We start from the raw sequence: 21317 nt of genomic DNA on the forward strand, positions 1-21317 counted from the left end.
GCTAATGATAGTCTCTCTTTTCCTGTAGAACTTTCTCTAAAGCATCTTTAATACTCAGTTTGGATGGCCTGTGAGCATGAATAAGCTAGAACAAAAAAAGTCCTATTAGTTAACAAAAAAAGCATTGCATGTCTAACCTTTGTTGTATGTCCAAACATTTAGTTCCTGAAAGACACCTCTTAGAGGGCATGAAGAATCCATTGGTACAAAGGTCCTATTGGTCAAAATGCAGTTTCAGCCTCCACCCACCTTAAGACTGTTTTCTAAGGTTTTGGTCCTGTGACGTCATAAAAATTCCTAAGGAACTCCAGACACAGCAGCAGTGGATGATCATGGAGATCCATCTAAATCCATTCACAACTGTTTTCAAACCTTGAACTGATGCGAACCACAACACACACACATCTTGCTACCTCAGAGGAAGGGACACTAATAGAGCAACAAAGTTTCTGAGTACCCCATCTGGTGAGACAATAGCAGAAACACCAGTTCTGAGTCTGCTACAGCGGAGGAAGGGACACTTAACAGAGCAACAAGGTTCTGAGTCTCCCATCTGGTGAGACAATATCAGAAACACCAGTTCTGAGTCTGCTACCACGGAGGAAGGGACACTAACAGAGCAACAAGGTTCTGAGTCTCCCATCTGGTGAGACAATATCAGAAACACCAGTTCTGAGTCTGCTACCACGGAGGAAGGGACACTAACAGAGTAACAAGGTTTCTGAATCTCCCATCCGGTGAGACAATAGCAGATACACCAGCTCTGAGTCTGCTACCTGCGAAGGAAGGGACACTAACAGAGTAACAAGGTTTCTGAATCTCCCATCCGGTGAGACAATAGCAGATACACCAGCTCTGAGTCTGCTACCTGCGAAGGAAGGGACACTAACAGAGCAACAAGGTTTCTGAATCTCCCATCCGGTGAGACAATAGCAGAAACACCAGCTCTGAGTCTGCTACCTGCAAAGGAAGGGACACTAACAGAGCAACAAAGGTTCTGAGTCTCCCATCCGGTGAGACAATGGCAGAAACACCAGCTCTGGGTCTGCTACCTGCGAAGGAAGGGACACTAACAGAGTAACAAGGTTTCTGAGTCCCCCATCCGGTGAGACAATAGCAGAAACACCAGCTCTGAGTCTGCTACCTGCAAAGGAAGGGACACTAACAGAGCAACAAAGGTTCTGAGTCTCCCATCCGGTGAGACAATGGCAGAAACACCAGCTCTGGGTCTGCTACCTGCGAAGGAAGGGACACTAACAGAGTAACAAGGTTTCTGAGTCCCCCATCCGGTGAGACAATAGCAGAAACACCAGCTCTGAGTCTGCTACCTGCAAAGGAAGGGACACTAACAGAGCAACAAAGTTTCTGAGTCCCCCATCCGATGAGACAATAGCAGAAACACCAGCTCTGAGTCTGCTACCTGTGAAGGAAGGGACACTAACAGAGCAACAAAGGTTCTGAGTCTCCCATCCGGTGAGACAATGGCAGAAACACCAGCTCTGGGTCTGCTACCTGCGAAGGAAGGGACACTAACAGAGTAACAAGGTTTCTGAGTCCCCCATCCGGTGAGACAATAGCAGAAACACCAGCTCTGAGTCTGCTACCTGCGAAGGAAGGGACACTAACAGAGTAACAAGGTTTCTGAGTCCCCCATCCGGTGAGACAATAGCAGAAACACCAGTTCTGAGTCTGCTACCTGTGAAGGAAGGGACACTAACAGAGTAATAAGGTTTCTGAGTCTCCCATCCGGTGAGACAATAGCAGAAACACCAGTTCTGAGTCTGCTACCTGCGAAGGAAGGGACACTAACTGAGTAATAAGGTTTCTGAGTCTCCCATCCGGTGAGACAATAGCAGAAACACCAGTTCTGAGTCTGCTACCTGTGAAGGAAGGGACACTAACAGAGCAACAAAGGTTCTGAGTCTCCCATCCGGTGAGACAATGGCAGAAACACCAGCTCTGAGTCTGCTACCTGCAAAGGAAGGGACACTAACAGAGCAACAAAGGTTCTGAGTCTCCCATCCGGTGAGACAATGGCAGAAACACCAGCTCTGGGTCTGCTACCTGCGAAGGAAGGGACACTAACAGAGTAACAAGGTTTCTGAATCTCCCATCTGGTGAGAAAATAGCAGATACACCAGCTCTGAGTCTGCTACCTGTGAAGGAAGGGACACTAACAGAGTAACAAGGTTTCTGAGTCTCCCATCCGGTGAGACAATAGCAGAAACACCAGCTCTGGGTCTGCTACCTGTGAAGTAAGGGACACTAACAGAGTAACAAGGTTTCTGAATCTCCCATCCGGTGAGACTATGGCAGAAACACCAGCTCTGAGTCTGCTACCTGCGAAGGAAGGGACACTAACAGAGCAACAAGGTTCTGAGTCTCCCATCCGGTGAGACAATAGCAGATACACCAGCTCTGAGTCTGCTACCTGTGAAGGAAGGGACACTAACAGAGTAACAGTTTCCAAGTCTCCCATCTGGTGAGACAATAGCAGAAACACCAGTTCTGAGTCTGCTACCTGTGAAGGAAGGGACACTAACAGAGTAACAAAGTTTCTGAATCTCCCATCTTGTGAGACAATAGCAGAAACACCAGTTCTGAGTCTGCTACCTGTGAAGGAAGGGACACTAACAGAGTAACAAAGTTTCTGAATCTCCCATCTGGTGAGACAATAGCAGATACACCAGTTCTGAGTCTGCTACCTGTGAAAGAAGGGACACTAACAGAGTAACAAAGTTTCTGAGTCTCCCATCTGGTGAGACAGTAGCAGATACACCAGTTCTGAGTCTGCTACCGTGGAGGAAGGGTCACTAACAGATTAACAAAGTTTCTGAATCTCCCATCCGGTGTGACAATAGCAGAAACACCAGTTCTGAGTCTGCTACCTGCGAAGGAAGGGACACTAACAGAGTAACAAAGTTTCTGAGTCTCCCATCTGGTGAGACAGTAGCAGATACACCAGTTCTGAGTCTGCTACCTGCGAAGGAAGGGACACTAACAGAGTAACAAAGTTTCTGAGTCTCCCATCCGGTGAGACAATAGCAGAAACACCAGTTCTAAGTCTGTGGCCTGCAAAAGTAAGACACTAACAGAGACACAAAGTTCTGAGTCTGCGGCCCATTACTGGTGCGGCAGCAACAGAAACAACACCGTTCTGAGTCTCCGGCACATCCAGCGAGACGGCAACAGACGCTTCATGTATTGAGTTTCAGATACGACCACGTTCTGCCTGAGAAAAGAGATATTTTCCATGTTTAGAGTTTTTGTCCAGCGAGAAAACAACAGATGCAGCATGTCCTGACTAACCATCCGAGAGAGACAAAGCGGATTGACCAAGTTCTGAGTCTCTAGCCCAGAGAGACAAACAGACAGTTGCAACAAGATTAAGCTCCGATGAGCAAACCTTCAGTTCAGGTATGTTTCCTGGCATGTTTCTAGCCACACCAGGGCCATATCTGTGTGTTCCAGATCTTAGGAACATTTGGTGGTCCAGGAAATCAGCATCCTACCGTGCTTCATGTTCACGGCTGTCGAAACGGATTCCTGCTCCTTTTCCCACTGACTGCTCCCAGCACAACCAGTGGAAGAATTTGCCGCCACCAGACTGCTCACTCAACCACAGAGAACTTAATATAACTTCCAAAACTCTTCCAGAGACCTTGGCATCATTGTGTATTGTCAGTATATGATCTTTCGAATTTACATTAGATATTATATAGCTATATATTATATAGCATATTGCAGTTGGTAATAAATAATAGCTCATTTATTTGTTTAATGCATAATAAGGCTCTTCACCTTATTTGTTTCACAGTAGCAACAGTTTATCTTTCCATAAGATAACATGGCTCTGACATAGCAACACCCAACTGAATCACTTGCATTTTATGCATCTTTTGCATTTTGTTACTTTTTCATTTATGGTATTCATTTAGTAGTTGTTGATTACTCTTGTCTATCTTTTGTTAATAAAATGTATTTATTTCACTTGTGTCTTACTTGTGTTGATAATACAGTGAGAGGTTCTACAAGTTAGATATCCCACCAATCTTTCTTATGTGATGTACTCATAACCACCCATTAAGTGACACATGATCCAAGAACCATAATGTCATCTGTGACGCAAGTACCCATCACTACACTATTTCGCCTCCCTAGGTTGGCGAAAGCAAAATTCACCACATCATTTGGCATCCCTGGGTGGGCGAAAGCAAAATTCAAAAATTACACAAAAAAAATATAAAATAAAAAATACAACTGAATTAGTGTTATGAGATTGTTTTTTTTTTTTTTTTTTTTTGACAAATAATTAGAAATGAGTTCAAATGACTGAGTTATGAGATGTTTGTGCATTGGATAATGAAACTTTGACTCAAACGATTTGTTTAAAACAATGAATTGTTCAGCAATGAGTCGGCTGATTGCTGTGGTTTTGCTGTCTGTAATAATAGTTGCTGATGAAATAGAACAAAAGCTGTCTGCAATTCTGTGCCTAAAATTTAAGTGACCAAATATTATTGTACTTGATGGTGAAAATGTGTGATGTTGCTTTACTAACTGTTTTAAATAGATAAATGTTCCATTTTCTAAAATTTTACCTCATCATGCAGAGTTTCTTTGTGTTTTGCACATTTTGATTTCTCCTGGAGCACAACTTTATACCGTCGGTGCATGCATTTTATACAGTAGCCATATCCACTATTCGCCACTTACTCTAAATCAGTGGTGTAGTGGTGCTAGGAGAAGGAATAAGAATAACTTACTGACATCTGGATGTGATTCTCCGCAATCTCTGATGAAATCACTCATGTTTTCTCTGTAGAGCCGTTTTGAACTTACTATTTGAATGCATTAATTTACTCAATTCTTGGACTGAAAAGTTTACAGGGGCTCACCAGTTTGAGTAATGATTGAAAGTATTTGACCTCTTCGCAGAACATGACTGAAGACTTGGTGGCAAAAACCTTGTTGGCAATCACAGAGGTCAGACATTTCTTGTAGTTGTTTGTTGTAAGCGTTTCCTCTTTGCAGATCTTCTCCAAATCATTAAGGTTTTGAAGCTGATGTTTGGCAACTCAAACCTTCAGCTCCCTCAGTTCTAGAGACTGGTTAGGCCACTCCATGTGACCTCAATGTGCTTGATCTTGAGTCACTCCTTTGTTGCCTTGGCTGCATGTTTTGGGTCATTGTCATGTTGACATACCCATTTTCAATGAGGAAAGGAGGTTCTCACCCAAGATTTTGATGGTACATGGCCCCATCCATCATCCCTTTGTTGTTTGGCAGTTGTCCTCTCCCATTAGCAGAAAAACACCCCAAAGCATAATGTTTCCACCACCATGTTTGATGATGGAGTCATAGGCAGCATTCCTCCTCCTCCAAACACGGCAAGTTGAGTTGATGCCAAAAAGCTCGATTTTGCTCTCATCTGACCACAACACTTTCACCCAGTTGTCTTCTGAATCGTTCAGATGTTCGTTTGCAAACTTCAGACGGGCCTGTGCTTTCTTGGGCAGGAGGACCTTGCGGGCGCTGCTGGATTTCAGTCCTTTATGGCTTAGTGTGTTACCAATTGTTTTCTTGGTGACTATGGTCTAGTATAGTTATGGTCCCGTATAGTTCTGAACTGATTCTCATGATCATTGAAACTCCACGAGGTGAGATCTTGCATGGACCCCTAGACTGAAGGAGATTGACAGTTATTTTGTGTTTCTTCCATTTGCGAATAATCGCACCAGCTGTTGTCACCTTCTCACCAAGCTGCTTGGCGATGGTCTTGTAGCCCATTCCAGCCTTGTGTAGGTCTACAATCTTGTCCCTGACATCCTTGGACAGCTCTTTGGTCTTGGCGATAATGAAGAGTTTGTAATCTGATTGATTTGCTTCTGTGGACTGTGACTTTTATACAGGGAACAAACTAAGAATAGGAGCACTCTCTTAAAGGGAGTGCTCCTAATCTCAGCTAGTTACCTCTATAAAAGACACCAGGGAGCTTAAAATATTGTTGATAGGGGATCAAATACTTATTTCACTCATTAAAATGCAAATCAATTTATAACCATTTTGAAATGTGTTTTCTGGATTTTTTTTGTTGTGGTTCTATCTCTTACTGTTCAAATAGACTATTAAAATTAAAGACTGATAATTCTTTTGTCAGTTGGGAAAACGTACAAAATTAGCAGGTTCAGGGTCATTCAGACGTGAAGCGTGTAGTTCATATTGTGAACTCATTCTCAATGGTTTTAGCACTGACTTTGTGACTGGCTATTGGGGTGGGGTCCATGTGCTTCATGTCCAGTGATGGACCAACGGCATCCATGAGACACTTCAAATGTGTACTATGATTATGGTTTTGAGTTTCTTGAATCGCATTGAAAAGAAAGGTACTACTAAGGGCAACATGCAGAACAAATCTGTCAGATAGGCCACACAAAATTATAATGGAGAACACGACTTTTGAATGATTTATGGCTTGACTAGTGATGCAGACATATTGTCAGAGGATAGTTATGTCTTAGTTTTTGTCAAAAAAAGTAACATTTTGCTGTTTGTCCATCATCAACTGGCAGTAGTGAAAAAGTGAGGGGAGATACACACATTTAGCAAGCTGCTGAAAATACTTTGACAAATAGAAACATACTGCTGTCCTGCATCTTCAATAAACAAGCTACAGGTAGTCCAAAATGCAGCTTCTAGAGTCCTTACCAGATCAAGAAAATATGATCATATTACCCCAATCTTACAGTCTCTGCACTGGCTACCTATTAGGTTCCGTATCACTTACAAAATATTACTTCTTACCTGTAAGGCCCTTAATGGTTTAGCTCCTGCATACCTAACTAGTCTCCTACCACGCTACAATCCCTCACGCTCCCTAAGGTCGCAAAACTCTGGACTTTTGGTAGTACCTAGGATAGCAAAGTCCACTAAAGGAGGGAGAGCCTTTTCTCATTTGGCTCCCAAACTCTGGAATAGCCTTCCTGATAACGTTCGGGGTTCAGACACACTCTCTACGTTTAAAGATTAAAGACTCTTTGGCCAAGCATTCACATAATATATCTCATAACGCTGGACTTCAGTTACATCTGATCACATGCAGATCAACATTCTTCAGCTTGGGCTAAACACATAATTTTTGCTTGGTTGGAACAGCACCCGCGCTTATCATGTCTCTGTTTGTTTCTCTGTTTCTGTAACTAGGAATTACACAAGATTCAGCCTGGATTCAGAATACCCAAGAAGAGATGATGCCAACCCCTCAGAGGAACGCTGATGAAGCCAGCCTTGAAACACAATTTTTCTTGGCCACAGCCATATCACCCTGTAGCCCAAGACTGGTTGCTCACTGAAGCTAAGCAGGGCTGAGCCTGGTCAGTACCTGGATGGGAGACCTCCTGGGAAAGCTAGGTTGCTGTTGGAAGAGGTGTTAGTGAGGCCAGCAGGGGGTGCTCACCCTGTGGTCTATGTGGGTCCTAATGCCCCAGTATAGTGACGGGGACACTATACTGTAAAAAGCACCGTCTTTCGGGTGAGACGTTAAACCGAGGTCCTGACTCTCTGTGGTCACATCAGAGTTTACGCTCATATGGCCATCCTCTTTTATAACTGACAAATAATCAACTCTCCAAAAAATTCTTTACTGTTCTGCCGCACAAAAAAAGTCACCTACACCACGGATGGCCTGAGAGTGAGTAAATTAACAGCGAGATTTTATTTTTAGGTGAACTATACCTTTAACAATGATCAAGATTGACTGTTACTACTGCTCTTGTGACGTTATAATGAGGGAAAAGACTGTTAAATTATGTAATTATCAGGTTTTACACACACCCAGCATTGATTTCCTCTATTACAGGTGAAAATATAAACAAGTTGCACCAGTTTGTCAAAAGTTAAACTGTTTCAACAGACACTTTTTGTGAAGGGAAGAATGTGAAAAGCAAGGAGAGAAAAGCTGTGTGTGAATTATTTCAAGAAAATATCCGTTTAATGCTTTAATCTAGAGATATAACGGATTTATGATCTTCATTACTGAGGCTGAGGTAAGTTTGAACACATTTCTGTATACATTCTCATGCATTTGTAAATTAATTTGAATCTGCATGTGTAAATGCATTTCTATCCTACTGTAATGTAAGAGTATTTTTAGATGCTTTATTCTCTATACTGGGAGTTTTGTCTTACTCTTAGCAGCCTTAAAATACTTGCTGATCAAATCCAGTCTGGTTTTGCAGTCACACAGAAAAACAGTAACAAAAACAGAACTGTCCTGTGACAAGATTCCTGCATCAATAGATTAGTAGAGTCATAAATAATTGTATAATAAAGTCAAACAGTAACTGATGTAAACATAAGTGATTTCTGCTTCTCTATTGGCTCTGAATGTGAATCTGTGAAGACAAAATTCACAATCTCAGCAGTCATAAATGGACTCAGACACAAACTGATTTTAGGAGACATTGCTGAATCTTTTGAACTGAGAGTTACGTTTTTGTCAAGTGATTATTCATCCAAAGTCTATCAGGAAAGTTTAGTTATTTTACTATGTGTTATAAAATGATATGTGTCATAAGAATTCATAATTAAGCTTTCCCTATTAATTTGTCGTCTTGTATGTCTAAAAAAGTTATTTATTTAGTTGTGTTTCCCATTTCTGAAGCACTACCTGTGAAATGAGTCTCCGTGAGAAGAGAGAGGAGGATGTTCACACACATAAAACAGCATCTCCAGAACCCAGCTGTGTGTCTATGAAGAGCAACGAGTCCATTGGGATTCCCCCTAATCTCAGTGATGGAGCAGGGACCTCTAACCCTGAGTGAGTATAAACATGATGAATGTAATAAACAAGCATGTTAACCTATAAACTCACCATATCATCATGGATAAACCATGTACTGCAATATATGTAAGTGCAGCTTTCAACCACAGTATGAAGGAAATATTTTCAGTCACAGAACCAATCCTTGAGTTACTCAATTTGTGAGATGAGGAAATCAACAATCCACTATCAGCGTAGAGTAATATAAATCATCTGAGATGATCATCATGAGCACAACTGCCAACATGTTTCATTTATTTCAGCCCAAACTCGATAAACAATAAACTTGAGGGCATCGGCCCTCCAGGACTGATTTTGGGCATATTCCGTATCCCCTATTGGCTCTGAATGTGAATCTGTGACTGATTTTAGGAGATATTTCTGAATCTATTGAACTAAGAGTTGAGTTGAACAGCTTATGACAGGTGATTATTCATCCAAAACTTTGTGTCTCAGAATTTGAATGTGTGTTTCTTTTACTATACATTTTAATAAAGGGCACCTATTTGCGCCTATTTTAGCTTAAAATACCGCACAGATCATTCATTATATCAAATTGACAATGAGTGGAAGCGGAAACAGGCTGTTTTCATGCATATACATTTAAATGCAAATGAGCAGCTGCACACCCTTTTCTTTACAGCTTGTAACACTCTTGATACTAAAAAACATCAGATTTTAATTATCATGTCTATCGCACTGAAATCATGCGTTTTTAAAGCCATATCACCTTAAACGTCTTACAAATGGTTTTCTGAATGCACACATTGAAGTATGCACACAGAAAATGGTTCTTTTTCATAAACAAGTTTATGTTAAAACACACACACACACACACACACACACACACACACACACGTTAAAAAAAAAACACAGTCAGCTATGTCTGTGAAGTTAAACAGCTGGAAAAGAAATCACATTTATATATCATATTGACCCGAATATAAGTCGACCCTGATTATAAGACGACCCCCCCTTTTCCAAGATGTACCTTTTGGAAAAAGGCTTTTTCAAAACCAAATCTTGTGTTTTATTAAGAATTAAAAAAAATAATAATATTACATATTTCCTTTTTTAGTTTTTGTTTTGAAGCTGTAAATTATATAACAATGAGGCTCATAGTAGCCTACCAACAAGTCATGTAAAAATATATTTTGCGTAATAGGTGCCGTTTAAGTGTGTCATAATGATGATGTTTTTCTATTCATCTTTCCTCTTGTATGTCTAAAAAGTTTTTTTTTTTCCTTTCTGAAGAAATGCCTATAAAAGGAGTCTCTGTGAGAAGAGAGAGGAATATGTTCACACACATAAAGCAGCATCTCCAGAACCCAGCTGTGTGTCTATGAAGAGCATCGAGTCCATTGGGATTCCCCCTAATCTCAGTGATAGAGAAGTGACCTCTAACCCTGAGTGAGTATAAACATAATACATGGGATAAACAAGTATGTTGACCCATGAACTCGCCCTATCATCATGGGTAAATGTACTGCGATATTTGTAAGTGCAGCTTTCAACTACAGAATGAAGGGAGTATTTTTAGTCCTAGAACCAATCCTTGAGTTACTCAAATTCTGATGTGAGAAAATCAACGATTCACCATCAGCATATAGAGTAATATGAGTCAAATTAAAGCTTACAGTTTGGTGTGCTGAAACATTTGAACTTTTTTTTTTCTCTTGTAATGTTGTTTCACTGCTTCTGTTCATCTTACAGTTTCTGCAGAGTGAAAAGTGATGTGATCAGATCAGTGATGTCCCATCTGACCTCCACTGACTCTGACTGTCAGACCCTCATCAGACAGAGAGTCAAAGACCAGCACAAAACCAGCATGAAGAACAAGTACGAGAGCTTATTTGAGGGAATCACACTAGAGGAAAATCAAACCCTCCTGAACAGGATCTACACACAGCTCTACATCATTGAGGGAGACAGTAAAGGAGTGAATAAAGAACATGAGGTTTTACAGATGGAGAAAACAGCCAGAAGACAGGACTCTCCAATCTACTGCAATGACATCTTTAAAGCAGGAAATGAGAAAGATAAAATCAAGACTGTTCTTACCAAAGGCATCGCTGGAATTGGAAAAACCATCTCTGTGCAGAAATTCATTCTGGACTGGGCCGAGGGAAAAGCCAATCAAGATGTAGATTTCATGTTTGTGCTTCCGTTTCGAGAGCTGAATTTGATTAAGGATGACCAGTACAGTCTTCACAGACTTCTACTGGACTTTCATCCTGAACTTCAAGATCTGGACTCGAAGATTTATGAGAAGTGTAAAGTTGTGTTCATCTTTGATGGTCTGGATGAAAGCAGAATCACACTGAGGTTTTCAGATGTTGATGTTTGTGATGTCAATGAGTCTTTATCAGTGGGTTTGTTGATGTCAAACCTCATCATAGGAGATCTACTTCCCTCTGCTCTCATCTGGATCACCTCCAGACCAGCAGCAGCCAATCAGATCCCCTCAAAATACATCAACCGTCTAACAGAAATTCAGGGATTCAGTGAACCTCAGAAGGAGGAATATTTCAGGAAGAGAATCAGTGATGAGCATCAAGCCAGCAAAATCATCTCACACATCAGAAGATCGAGAAGCCTCCACATCATGTGTCACATACCCGTCTTCTGCTGGATCTCAGCCACTGTGCTACAAAACCTCCTGAAACAAGATGACTGTGCGGAAATTCCTCAAACTCTGACTGAAATGTACATCCACTTCCTGCTGACTCAGATCAACATGAGGAATCAGAAGTATGATGAGACAGATCCAGAGAAACTCCTGCAATCAAACAGAGAGGTCATTGTGAAACTTGCTGAACTTGCTTTTAAACAGCTGATGAAGGGCAATGTGATGTTTTATGAGGAGGACCTGATTGAGAGCGGCATAGATGTCACTGATGCCTCAGTTTATTTTGGCATCTGCACTGAGATGTTTAAGGAGGAATTTGTGATTCATCAGAAGAAAGTCTACTGCTTCATTCATCTTAGCTTTCAGGAGTTCCTAGCTGCATTCTTTGTGTTTTACTGCCATGTCATCAAGAGTGAGAATGCACTGGAGTTGTTTCTGGATACCGAATATCTGTGGTACCGTCGGAAACACTCTCTGTATGAGCTACTGAAAGCAGCAGTTGACAAATCCTTACAGAATAAAAATGGACACCTAGATCTTTTCCTGCGGTTCCTACTGGGTGTCTCACTGGAGTCCAATCAGAGACTCTTACAGGATCTACTTGCACACACAGAGAACAGCTCAGAGAGCATCAGAAAAATCCCACAGTACATTAAAGACAAAATCAAACATGATCACCTTTCAATAAACTTGATCAATGTTGACAAATCCACCAATTTGTTCCTTTGTCTGCTAGAAATGAAGGATCAATCTCTCTACAGAGAGATTCAGGAGTTTGTGAACTCAGAGAATCGCTCAGTGAATCAACTCTCTCCTGGTCACTGCTCAACAATCGCCTACATGCTTCAGATATCAGAGGAGGTGCTGGATAAGTTTGATCTGAAGAAATACAACACATCAGATGAGGGTAGAAGGAGACTAATACCAGCCGTGATAAACTGCAGAAAAGCTCTGTGAGTATTGATTGAAAAAACTAACATTGTAAATGAAATATATCTTGCATCCATCAGCTTCCGTATTCTGATCCCTCTCTCCTATTCTTTAAGAGTACTAACCTGCCCTCAGTCAGCTCACTAATCAAGGATTTCATATAGGGCTAGGGCTGGGCGGTATGAAGATATATATTATGGCAACAGTATGAAGTGACAGAGTTTAGCTCTAACTTGCCTAACACACCTGTCTGTAAGTTTCTACTAAGCCTGAAGACCTTGACTAGCTGGTTTAGGTGTGTGTTTATCATCACAGGGCCCCTTAACGTTATAGACACTTTAAGGCAGTGGTTCCGAAACTCTTCCTTGGAGGGCCGGTGTCCTGCATAGTTTAGCTCCAACTTGCCTCAACACACCTGCCGGGAAGTTTTTAGTATGCATAGTAAGAGCTTGTTTAGCTGGTTCAGGTGTGTCTAATTGGGGTTGGAGCTAAACTCTGCAGGTCACCGGCCCTCCAGAACTGAGTTTGTGCACCCCTACTTTAAAGTGATTTTTTTTTAAAAACTGTGAATGAGATAATAAACTGCGTTTGATGTTAAAAGCACAATAACCTGAGAAATAAAACTCAATATGGTGCTCACTCACTGTCTGACACACACCTAAAGTGCACACACAGAAAGCTATCAGTCACATACACGCAAAGTTCTGTCAGAATTCCCATCTTTACATAAACACAGTTGGTAACGTCTTACTTAAATAGAAACAGCTGGGAAAGAAATGTATTTGTTTCAGTATATTGGGTCAGTCAACAATAGGCATTGGCTTCCATAGTATAGAAGAAAATACTGTTTAAGTCAATGGTGAACATTAACTGTACTGTTCAACATTCTTCAGAATATCTTTCTTTTTTTTAAAATGTTCATTGGACAAAAGAAACTCCAAGAGGATTAAAACTGTTCATAACTCTAGGACCCCTAGAAATTGAGGCATAAATGGCAAGTTACTCACGGAGTAACATTGTTTATCTGATTACATGAGTTGGGCTTTGGCTCAGCTCTTTAGCACAGATTAATGTGATGGTTTGAGTTTTACTGCTATACCCATGTTTACAGGTGATAATTTTATCAGAGCAAATATCATTAAGAATGTTGTAATGTAGAAAATACATATTTACATTATAGATGCATATTCAAAAGCTAAACAGAATCATATCAGAGATGATCGTCGCTTAGTTTTATAAGTTTTATTCTGTGTTGTACAGATTAGCTGGCTGTAATCTTACTGATCAGTGCTGTGAAAGTTTGGCATTGTTTATACAAACATCAAACTCTTCACTACTAGAGCTGGACCTGAGTAACAATGACCTCCAGGATTCAGGTGTGAAACTTCTGTCGGATGGACTGAAGAGTCCAAACTGTCAGCTCAAGATACTGAGGTGAGAAAAACAATTAAAGGGTCACTTGGTTTTGAAATGAAATATGCCCTCTGCTCTGGTCCTGATCTCCTGGATGTTTGCAATGTGTTTTTGTATTTGTATCAACTTGTTGTTATAAGAACTTTTTTTGATGTTTTGTTTAGTGATTAGATTTTTTTTAAGGAACAAACAAAATATTAAGAACATAAGACAGTATTAATCATGTGTCCAAATGCATGTTCAGAAAGTATATAAATAAAAAATAAAATAACACACCATCCCCACTTTATCAAATAATATTTTATCCTGTGTTTATAGACTCAGTGGTTGTAATCTCACTGATCAGTGCTGTGAAAGTGTTTCTTTATCTCTACAATTACCAAACTTCCCACTGAGAGAGCTGGACCTGAATAACAATGACCTGCAGGATTCAGGAGTGAAGATTCTCTCTGATGGACTGAAGAGTTCACACTGTCAACTCAACATACTGAGGTAAGAAAAAAAAAAAGGTTAACTTGGTTATAAAAATTAAATATAATCTTGACTGTAACTGTGTGCGTTTGTAGATTATCTGGCTGTATGGTGACAGAGGAAGGCTGTTGTTTTCTGGCTTCAGCTCTGAGTTTAAACTCCTCACACCTGAGAGAGCTGGATCTGAGCTACAATCACCCAGGGCAATCATTAGTCAAGCTGCTCTCTGATCCAAACTACAGACTGGACAAACTCAAGTATGTTCAACAATCATGTTACATTCATTAAGTCTGAGTATGATTCAGTGGGGCTATATAACACTTTTAATTGTGAGGAAATTACTTGTCTTTAAAAGTATTGGTTCAAAATACCTACCTGTTATAAACCATTTTATACGCTTTGTGTTGTGCCTCACAACGCACTTCAGCTGTGACTTATTCACAATACATCAAGGCCTCTCGTACCTTATTGCTTGCATAAAATCTGCCATCATTTGTTTTTTTATAGTGTGGATCATGGAGGAGAGTTCAGGATTAAAACAGGACCACAGAAATGTAAGTCACAAGCACACACAAAAACACAAACCCTAATCATTATTGTTGTTTTGTTGTGTTGGGTCAATCAATCAACTCAAGTGGTCCAAAAAAAAGTAAAGTCCATCTCAAGTGGTCCAAAAAAAATTGTTAATAAAATTATTCAAATTGAAATATATTTACATCATCTGATTTCAAATTCTAAAAGAAATAACTAAAAGCATATGTATTTTTCCACTTATTTTTATGTCAGCATGCCTTGATGTAAGGGTCTTGGATGTTATTTGAACTTAAATCATTTAAAGACTTCTTAGTTCCCTCTTTGAAGTTAGCGGATGTCCAAACAATGGCCAAAATATGTAATGTATGTCTATGACCCTTGTGTTGCATTTAAAGCGTTAAGATAATTTCATGTTTCAAAGAGCTATAACCATCCAAAGCCAAAATATTGAGGTTGAACATGCATATAACCAAAAATTGTTTCGGGCCATGACACAAAGACATTGCTTTGGTTCAATTGAATGAAATAAAAATAAACAGGTGGTTTTGTAAATACCAATAGTATTCACACAAAAAATAAAAATGGTCAACCAACTGCAATTTGTGGACCACTTCAGACGGACTGACTCCTATTAATAATGCACTACAGTAAATATATCTCTTCTTCCGTAGATGCATGTGATCTCACACTGGATTTAAACACAGCAAATGATCTTCTCACTTTGTCTGAGAGGAACAGGATGGTGACACTTGTGTCAGAGAAGCAGCGGTATCCTGATCATCCAGAGAGATTTGACGAGTGTCGTCAGGTTCTGTGTAGAGAGAGTCTGTCTGGACGCTGTTACTGGGAGGCTGAATGGAGCGGCTTCGGGGTTTATATATCAGTGACATATAAAGAAATTTGCAGGAAAGGGAACGGTGATGACTGTTTGTTTGGATTCAATGAAAAATCCTGGAGTTTGGACTGTATTAATAATAGATTCACAGTCAGACACAATAAGAAGAGCACAGTCATATCTGAACAGGGTCAGTGTGATAAGAGGGCATTTGAGAAAATTCATTTATTGGAGGACAGAAATTGCTTATCTCATTTTCTGACATTTCAAGAGACGAGGACTCACCTGGAACACAATGTTAAGCAAAGGAGACCATCCCCCAGATTGCAAGTAGCACCTCAGAGCCCCCCTGAACACAGTAGCAGCCATTGTGCCCAAAAAAGTGCAAATATTGTGTCCTCTGAAACCAACTCTGTATCTGCCCCTTCATTCTCTAACAGAGTAGGAGTATATCTGAACTGGCCAGCTGGCACTCTGTCCTTCTACAGTGTCTCTGACACAAACACACTCACACACTTACACACATTCAACAGTACATTCACTGAACCCCTCTATGCTGGATTTGGAGTTTATTCTGATAGTTCAGTGTCTCTGTGTGAGATTAAACAGCCTCCAGTGAGAAACATCTGAGACACATGCACAGTTGAGTGAAAAAATACATCTGAAATACTACTTTCTTCTCTTCTTAATTTCAGAGTAGTACTAGAAAGACCTTTGTGTTAATAGAAACAGACTTCCAATGTGCTTTAATAAAGACATTTGTATTTGGCTCAACAAGAGCGAATTCGATTCACAGTGGTGTTTCGTTCTTGAATGTTTCAGCACTTGAGTGAATGATTCATTCATGATTCGCGGTTTTAGTTTCATATTCAAAAATGTAATTTAGCCCCCCCCCCCTCATCAATTCACATCTCTATTTTTCTTTCAAACAATAATCTTATAATATAATAATCTTAAAAAAAAATTTGTTGAGTCAGCTTAAAATAATGTGTTACCCGCGGCTGCCTTAAAATTTGAAGTTTATTCTACTTAAAATGTTGATGTTTACTAAGTTGATTCCACTTACAATTTTAAGGCAGCCAAACTTATTTGAGTTGACTGAACTTAAAATTTAAAGACCGCAGGGTAACAAATTATTGTAAGTTGACCCAACAAACTGTTTTTTTTACAGTGTAAAAATGCATTCATGCCACCTATGAGCTGCGTTCACCAGTCTGTGTAAATGCATCTTAATGTCACTTCAGGTGCAGCTTCTGTGCCATCAGTTGAAAGATGGATTGTGTTGTAACAGATTTCATTGGATTTGTAACAGCTCTGTGTTTCATTATTCTACCCTATATGATGATACATATACAATACATTTCATAAGGCAAGAAAAAAAATGCACCAAGTAAAAATGCCTCGTAAAATCAATTTAAGGAAGATAATACTGCCCTTGAATGGAAACATTTCTGAAACTTTTATACTATTATTTAACTAAGCATTTAACTTTATAAATGTATATTAAAAAATTCTTAAAGTTTTCTTACAAAATGTGTTTTTTTCTTTTTTCTTCAAGATGGATTAACAGACTTGTAATAAGAATTGCCTTTTCTCTGCTGACTGAGCTAATTCTCAAACACTACAATGTTCATTTCCTATCTGTTAATCGACAAAATTAGAATCTTACATTAGTTTTAAATTAAATTACAATGGAGAGCACGTTATGAATTAAATAATATTTAATTTGCATTATCGTTGCATTTTTGTTCTGGAAGTGAACTACTCCTTTAACATTAGGGGCCAGTTTTTCAACAGTAATCTGATCGGATTTTAGACATCGGATTGGACCAAATCTTGAAAATAGGTTGTTCAAAAGAAAGAAAAAAAAAGGATTCTGAATTCGGATTAGATCAAAATCTTGGTTCTGATCTGGATTAAATCCTCAGTTTGTGTTACAAAACGACAAAACGTTATAGTTTTAGTTAAGATTGGGATATTTTTGATTATTATGATACTAAACTAAACTGGATTATTCTGATCCCAGCAGAAGGGTGGATTTCAACATGTGATATATCCCCAAATCCCAAAACAAGTTGGCAATATTTTAATTTAATTTAAAGTGTTTTTTTATTATCACTGATTGCAACCTACATTGACACAGTCATCAGAGAAGACCAGTCAGAAGTAGTTATGTGTGTTTTTATTTATTTTTTCTCCCAATCACTATGTCCCTTTAGGTGCTCCGAAGAGCACTAGTAGCCTAATCCAGATTTGGACATCTTAAAGTGTGCATCTGGATCAGGATGATCTAATCCAGTTTTACTTTGAAAAATCGGCACAAAAGTAAGATTTGGGAAACATCGAATTTCCAAATCCAGATAATTCTGATCCAGATTACACTTTTTGAACAACTGGCTCCAGATTATTTACAAAGCCTTACAAATCAGATGCCAACTGTCCAAATAGCTTCCGAACACTGGGCGACGCTGTGACGCCCCTGTCCTTCTGAACGCCACTAGGGCGCATGCGCGTCTCACACACCGGAGGAAGTCGTCAGGATTCAGTTTCCTGTCGCTTCATCTTGAGCTAAAACACAACAAACCCATGCCGATATAATGGTCGCAACCTTTTAAAACGAGTTATTTTCTTTTGCGCCTCGGCGGCATGTGTCATAAATGAAATACGAGTCTTATACCAGCGAGTAATCCTGAGAAATATGGATATTTCAACGCCACCAGAAGGTAACAGTGCGCTTGCGCGCGTGAGTGAATGTACTGCAGCGGGAGCGCGAATGAACTGATATTATTTACATCAAAATGACTATAATAAATACACAGTTGACACATAAGGTCAGCTTTTACATGCTGTTTAGCTTATATTGACTGTGTAGTGTGGGTATGATCGCAAATGAAGTAGTTAAATCGCTGGCAGGTGACTAGTTTCTTATGAAACGTTTTTACATTAGATGTCAATGGTGACCAACATTGCTAGTAAAAATCATACATTTATTACGCTAAAACTGTGGACAGTTGGTGTTAGCGATTGCTGTCATCATAAAAATGTGTTGAAACGTCTGAAAGCTTTTAAAAGACTTTGAAATTGAGAATGATTTCATATTTAAAACCCCATTAAAATAGGTTGTTATATTCGTTAAAACCAAAACTGTTAATGTTAAAATTACATATGTGACCCTGGACGACAAAACCAGTCTTATTTATCTATTTTTTGTAATTGGGATCTGTATATTATATTAAAGCCGGATAAATAAGCCTTCCATTGATATGTGGTTTGTTTAGGACAATATTTGGTTGAGATACAACTATGAAAATCTGGAATCTAAAAAAAAAAAATTGAAAGTTTTTAAAGCTGTCTTTAAAGTTCTTAGCAATGCATATTACTAATCAGAAATTAAGTTTTGTTATATTTATGCTAGGAAATGTACAAAATATCTTCATTGAACATGATTTTAATATCCTAATGACTTTTAGGCATAAAAGAAAAATCAATAATTTTAACCCATAAAGTGTATTGTTGGATATTCCTACAAATATACCCGTGCTATACCACATTTACATTACATTCTACTTATGCCTTTTATTTGACTGTTTTTCTCCTTGATTTTCGAATCAGATCAAGAGCTACGTAATGTCATTGACAAACTGGCTCAGTTTGTCGCCCGAAATGGACCCGAGTTTGAGAAGATGACCATGGAGAAGCAGAAGGACAACCCCAAGTTCTCCTTTCTGTTCGGAGGGGAATATTTCGGCTACTACAAATACAAACTGGCCATCGAACAGCAGCAGCGTACGTGAAAGAACCACTGCAGAGCATAAGTCGCATTTATTTCTACTACTAACCAGTGTTATTTTGATATTTAATATTGATGATATTTTCTTGTAGTTTGTAGGAATATTTTGAGCTTTAATGTTTTTCTTTTTTCTTTTTGTATTTATATTTATTTCAGTTTTAGGCTTAGTTCATTTTTAGTTTTTAGTCATTTTATTTTTTAAGTTTCACGTCTAAAGTGTGTTTTTATATTGTTTCAGTTTTAATCAGCAGACATGTTTCAATGTTTTTCGATTTAGTTTTAGCCAACCCTAACAGCCCTGCTGCTAACACAGGGTTGTGTGATGGAAATGCTGCTTTGTGTATGTATTCGTCTTTAAGGTGTGCTTCTCTCCTTTATAGATTCTGCCCCTCATGATGATGAATATAATATGGAAGGTATTTATTAGACCGCTGATCAGAAATGTTTCATTTTGCCTGGTATTCATAGAGTTCCTCTGCATCATTAGTGCTTGAAACTTTTGTTTTTATATTTAATTTGTCAGATTATGTGTTATTGGCTTACATTTTCTGAGTTGTACTTTCCAATTATATCATTGGTTGAAATGTTAAAAACAGCTGCAAAACATTCGCTGTGACCATTTAGGAATTTGAACCAAGAATTAATAGAAAAGTTCACCCAGAAATGATAATTAGCTGAAAATGTACTCACCTTGGGACCATTTCAGATGTAGACGAGTTTGTTTCTTCATCAGGTTTGGAGAAATGTATCACTCCATCACTTGCTCATCGATGGATCCTCTGCGGTGAATGGGTGCCGTCCAAACAGCTGATAAAAGCATTACAATAATCCACTCCAGACTATTAATTACAGCCAATAGTTGCATATCTGTAAAAAAAAACAAAGACTTTCATTAAGAAAAAACAAAAATACTTATTGTGGATTATTGTGGTGATTTTATCAGCTGTTTGGACTCTCATTCCGACGGCACCCATTCACTGCAAAAGATCAATTGGTGAGAAAGTGATGTAATGCAGCATTTCTCCAAATTTGATGAAGAAACAAACTCATTTACATCTACCCTGAACTCGAGTACATTTGCGCTACTCCTCCTAGGCTATGAATGTTACTTCTCTGCACAGTTTTTTTGCTGCATACATGATATTCAAACTTGTGCAACTTATTTTTGCTTTACTTTTGTTTGCAAATGCAAATATACAAACCTTCAGTTTCGTTTCCAACGCAAGGACGCCACAAGCAAGCAGTTTTCATGGATTCTTTACTTGATTTGCAGTCAGTTTAGTACGTCACGTCCCCATGCTTTCCCAGCTTAATGTTTCCGTATTCCCAAGTTTTTCATGCGACAATCTTCAGACATGGAAAATCAGAGGGGAACAATCCAGCATGAGTGATTTCCTGCATGTTTCTCTGATCTGAATGGCTTTGCTCTGGGGAACGTCCATTTAAAAGAGTCACGTTTTCTTTAGTAGCGCTTCTCAGTGTGACCTTTCGCCCCCCAGCCATCAGATCTGGACGCACTGGTAGGCAGATGTTTCTCTCGGAGTACGGTAGAAGTGATGGTTTTTGCGTCTGTGTGTTCTTGTGTTTAGCAGTGCTCTGTAAACCTGCTGGGAAAGAGGTCGCTGATGTTCCCGCCTCGCTGGCGATGCTCCCGCCGCCGCCGATCCCGCCGACCACGCCGTCTATGGAGGAGCTCATCCAGCAGAGCCAGTGGAACCTGCAGCAGCAGGAGCAACACCTGCTCAGCCTCAGACAGGTGCGTCAAGATCCTCTCACCACGGCTGCATTTATTTGATCAAAAAATACAGTAGTATTGTGAAATATTATTACAGTTCGAAAAAACTGCTTTCTCTTTTAAATACATTTGTTATATTTCACCTTCTGAGACTAGTGT

The 21317-nt window shown here is 39.3% G+C and overlaps 2 protein-coding genes across 5 annotated transcripts in view; both read left to right on the forward strand.

The window, feature by feature from the left end:
* Positions 1–8618: 8618 nt before the first annotated feature.
* On the forward strand, positions 8619–16426 carry LOC141338527 (protein NLRC3-like). The gene is made up of 9 exons (XM_073844099.1): positions 8619–8818; positions 10076–10231; positions 10535–12403; positions 13641–13814; positions 14112–14285; positions 14360–14521; positions 14772–14818; positions 15470–15827; positions 16059–16426. The coding sequence occupies exons 1-9, from the start codon at positions 8676–8678 to the stop codon at positions 16261–16263; spliced, it is 3288 nt and encodes a 1095-aa protein (XP_073700200.1). The 5' UTR covers positions 8619–8675; the 3' UTR covers positions 16264–16426.
* Positions 16427–18173: 1747 nt separating this feature from the next.
* The window catches only part of LOC141338709 (calcium homeostasis endoplasmic reticulum protein-like), a 42197-nt gene continuing 39053 nt past the window's right edge, over positions 18174–21317 (forward strand). For 2 of the 4 annotated variants that reach the window (XM_073844316.1, XM_073844317.1), the window contains exons 1-4: positions 18174–18356; positions 19246–19419; positions 19804–19839; positions 21013–21179. In XM_073844316.1, coding sequence (XP_073700417.1) covers positions 18332–18356; positions 19246–19419; positions 19804–19839; positions 21013–21179 — 402 coding nt within the window. In that variant the 5' untranslated portion in view covers positions 18174–18331. The remainder of the gene's footprint in view (positions 18357–19245; positions 19420–19803; positions 19840–21012; positions 21180–21317) is intronic. The other 2 variants (XM_073844318.1, XM_073844319.1) reach the window with 2 other exon arrangements.

This window comes from Garra rufa, chromosome 7, assembly GCF_049309525.1.
Source record: "Garra rufa chromosome 7, GarRuf1.0, whole genome shotgun sequence".
In the NCBI taxonomy this organism is placed as follows: Eukaryota; Metazoa; Chordata; class Actinopteri; order Cypriniformes; family Cyprinidae; genus Garra; species Garra rufa.

What these genes read in the sequence shown, in the direction of transcription:
- LOC141338527 (XM_073844099.1), top strand. Translation starts at nt 8,676, where the DNA reads ATGAGTCTCCGTGAGAAGAGAGAGGAGGATGTTCACACACATAAAACA. An exon ending in TGTCAACTCAACATACTGAG is followed by an intron (nt 14,286 to 14,359) that starts GTAAGAAAAAAA and finishes GTGCGTTTGTAG; the next exon opens with ATTATCTGGCTGTATGGTGA. An exon ending in TACAGACTGGACAAACTCAA is followed by an intron (nt 14,522 to 14,771) that starts GTATGTTCAACA and finishes GTTTTTTTATAG; the next exon opens with TGTGGATCATGGAGGAGAGT.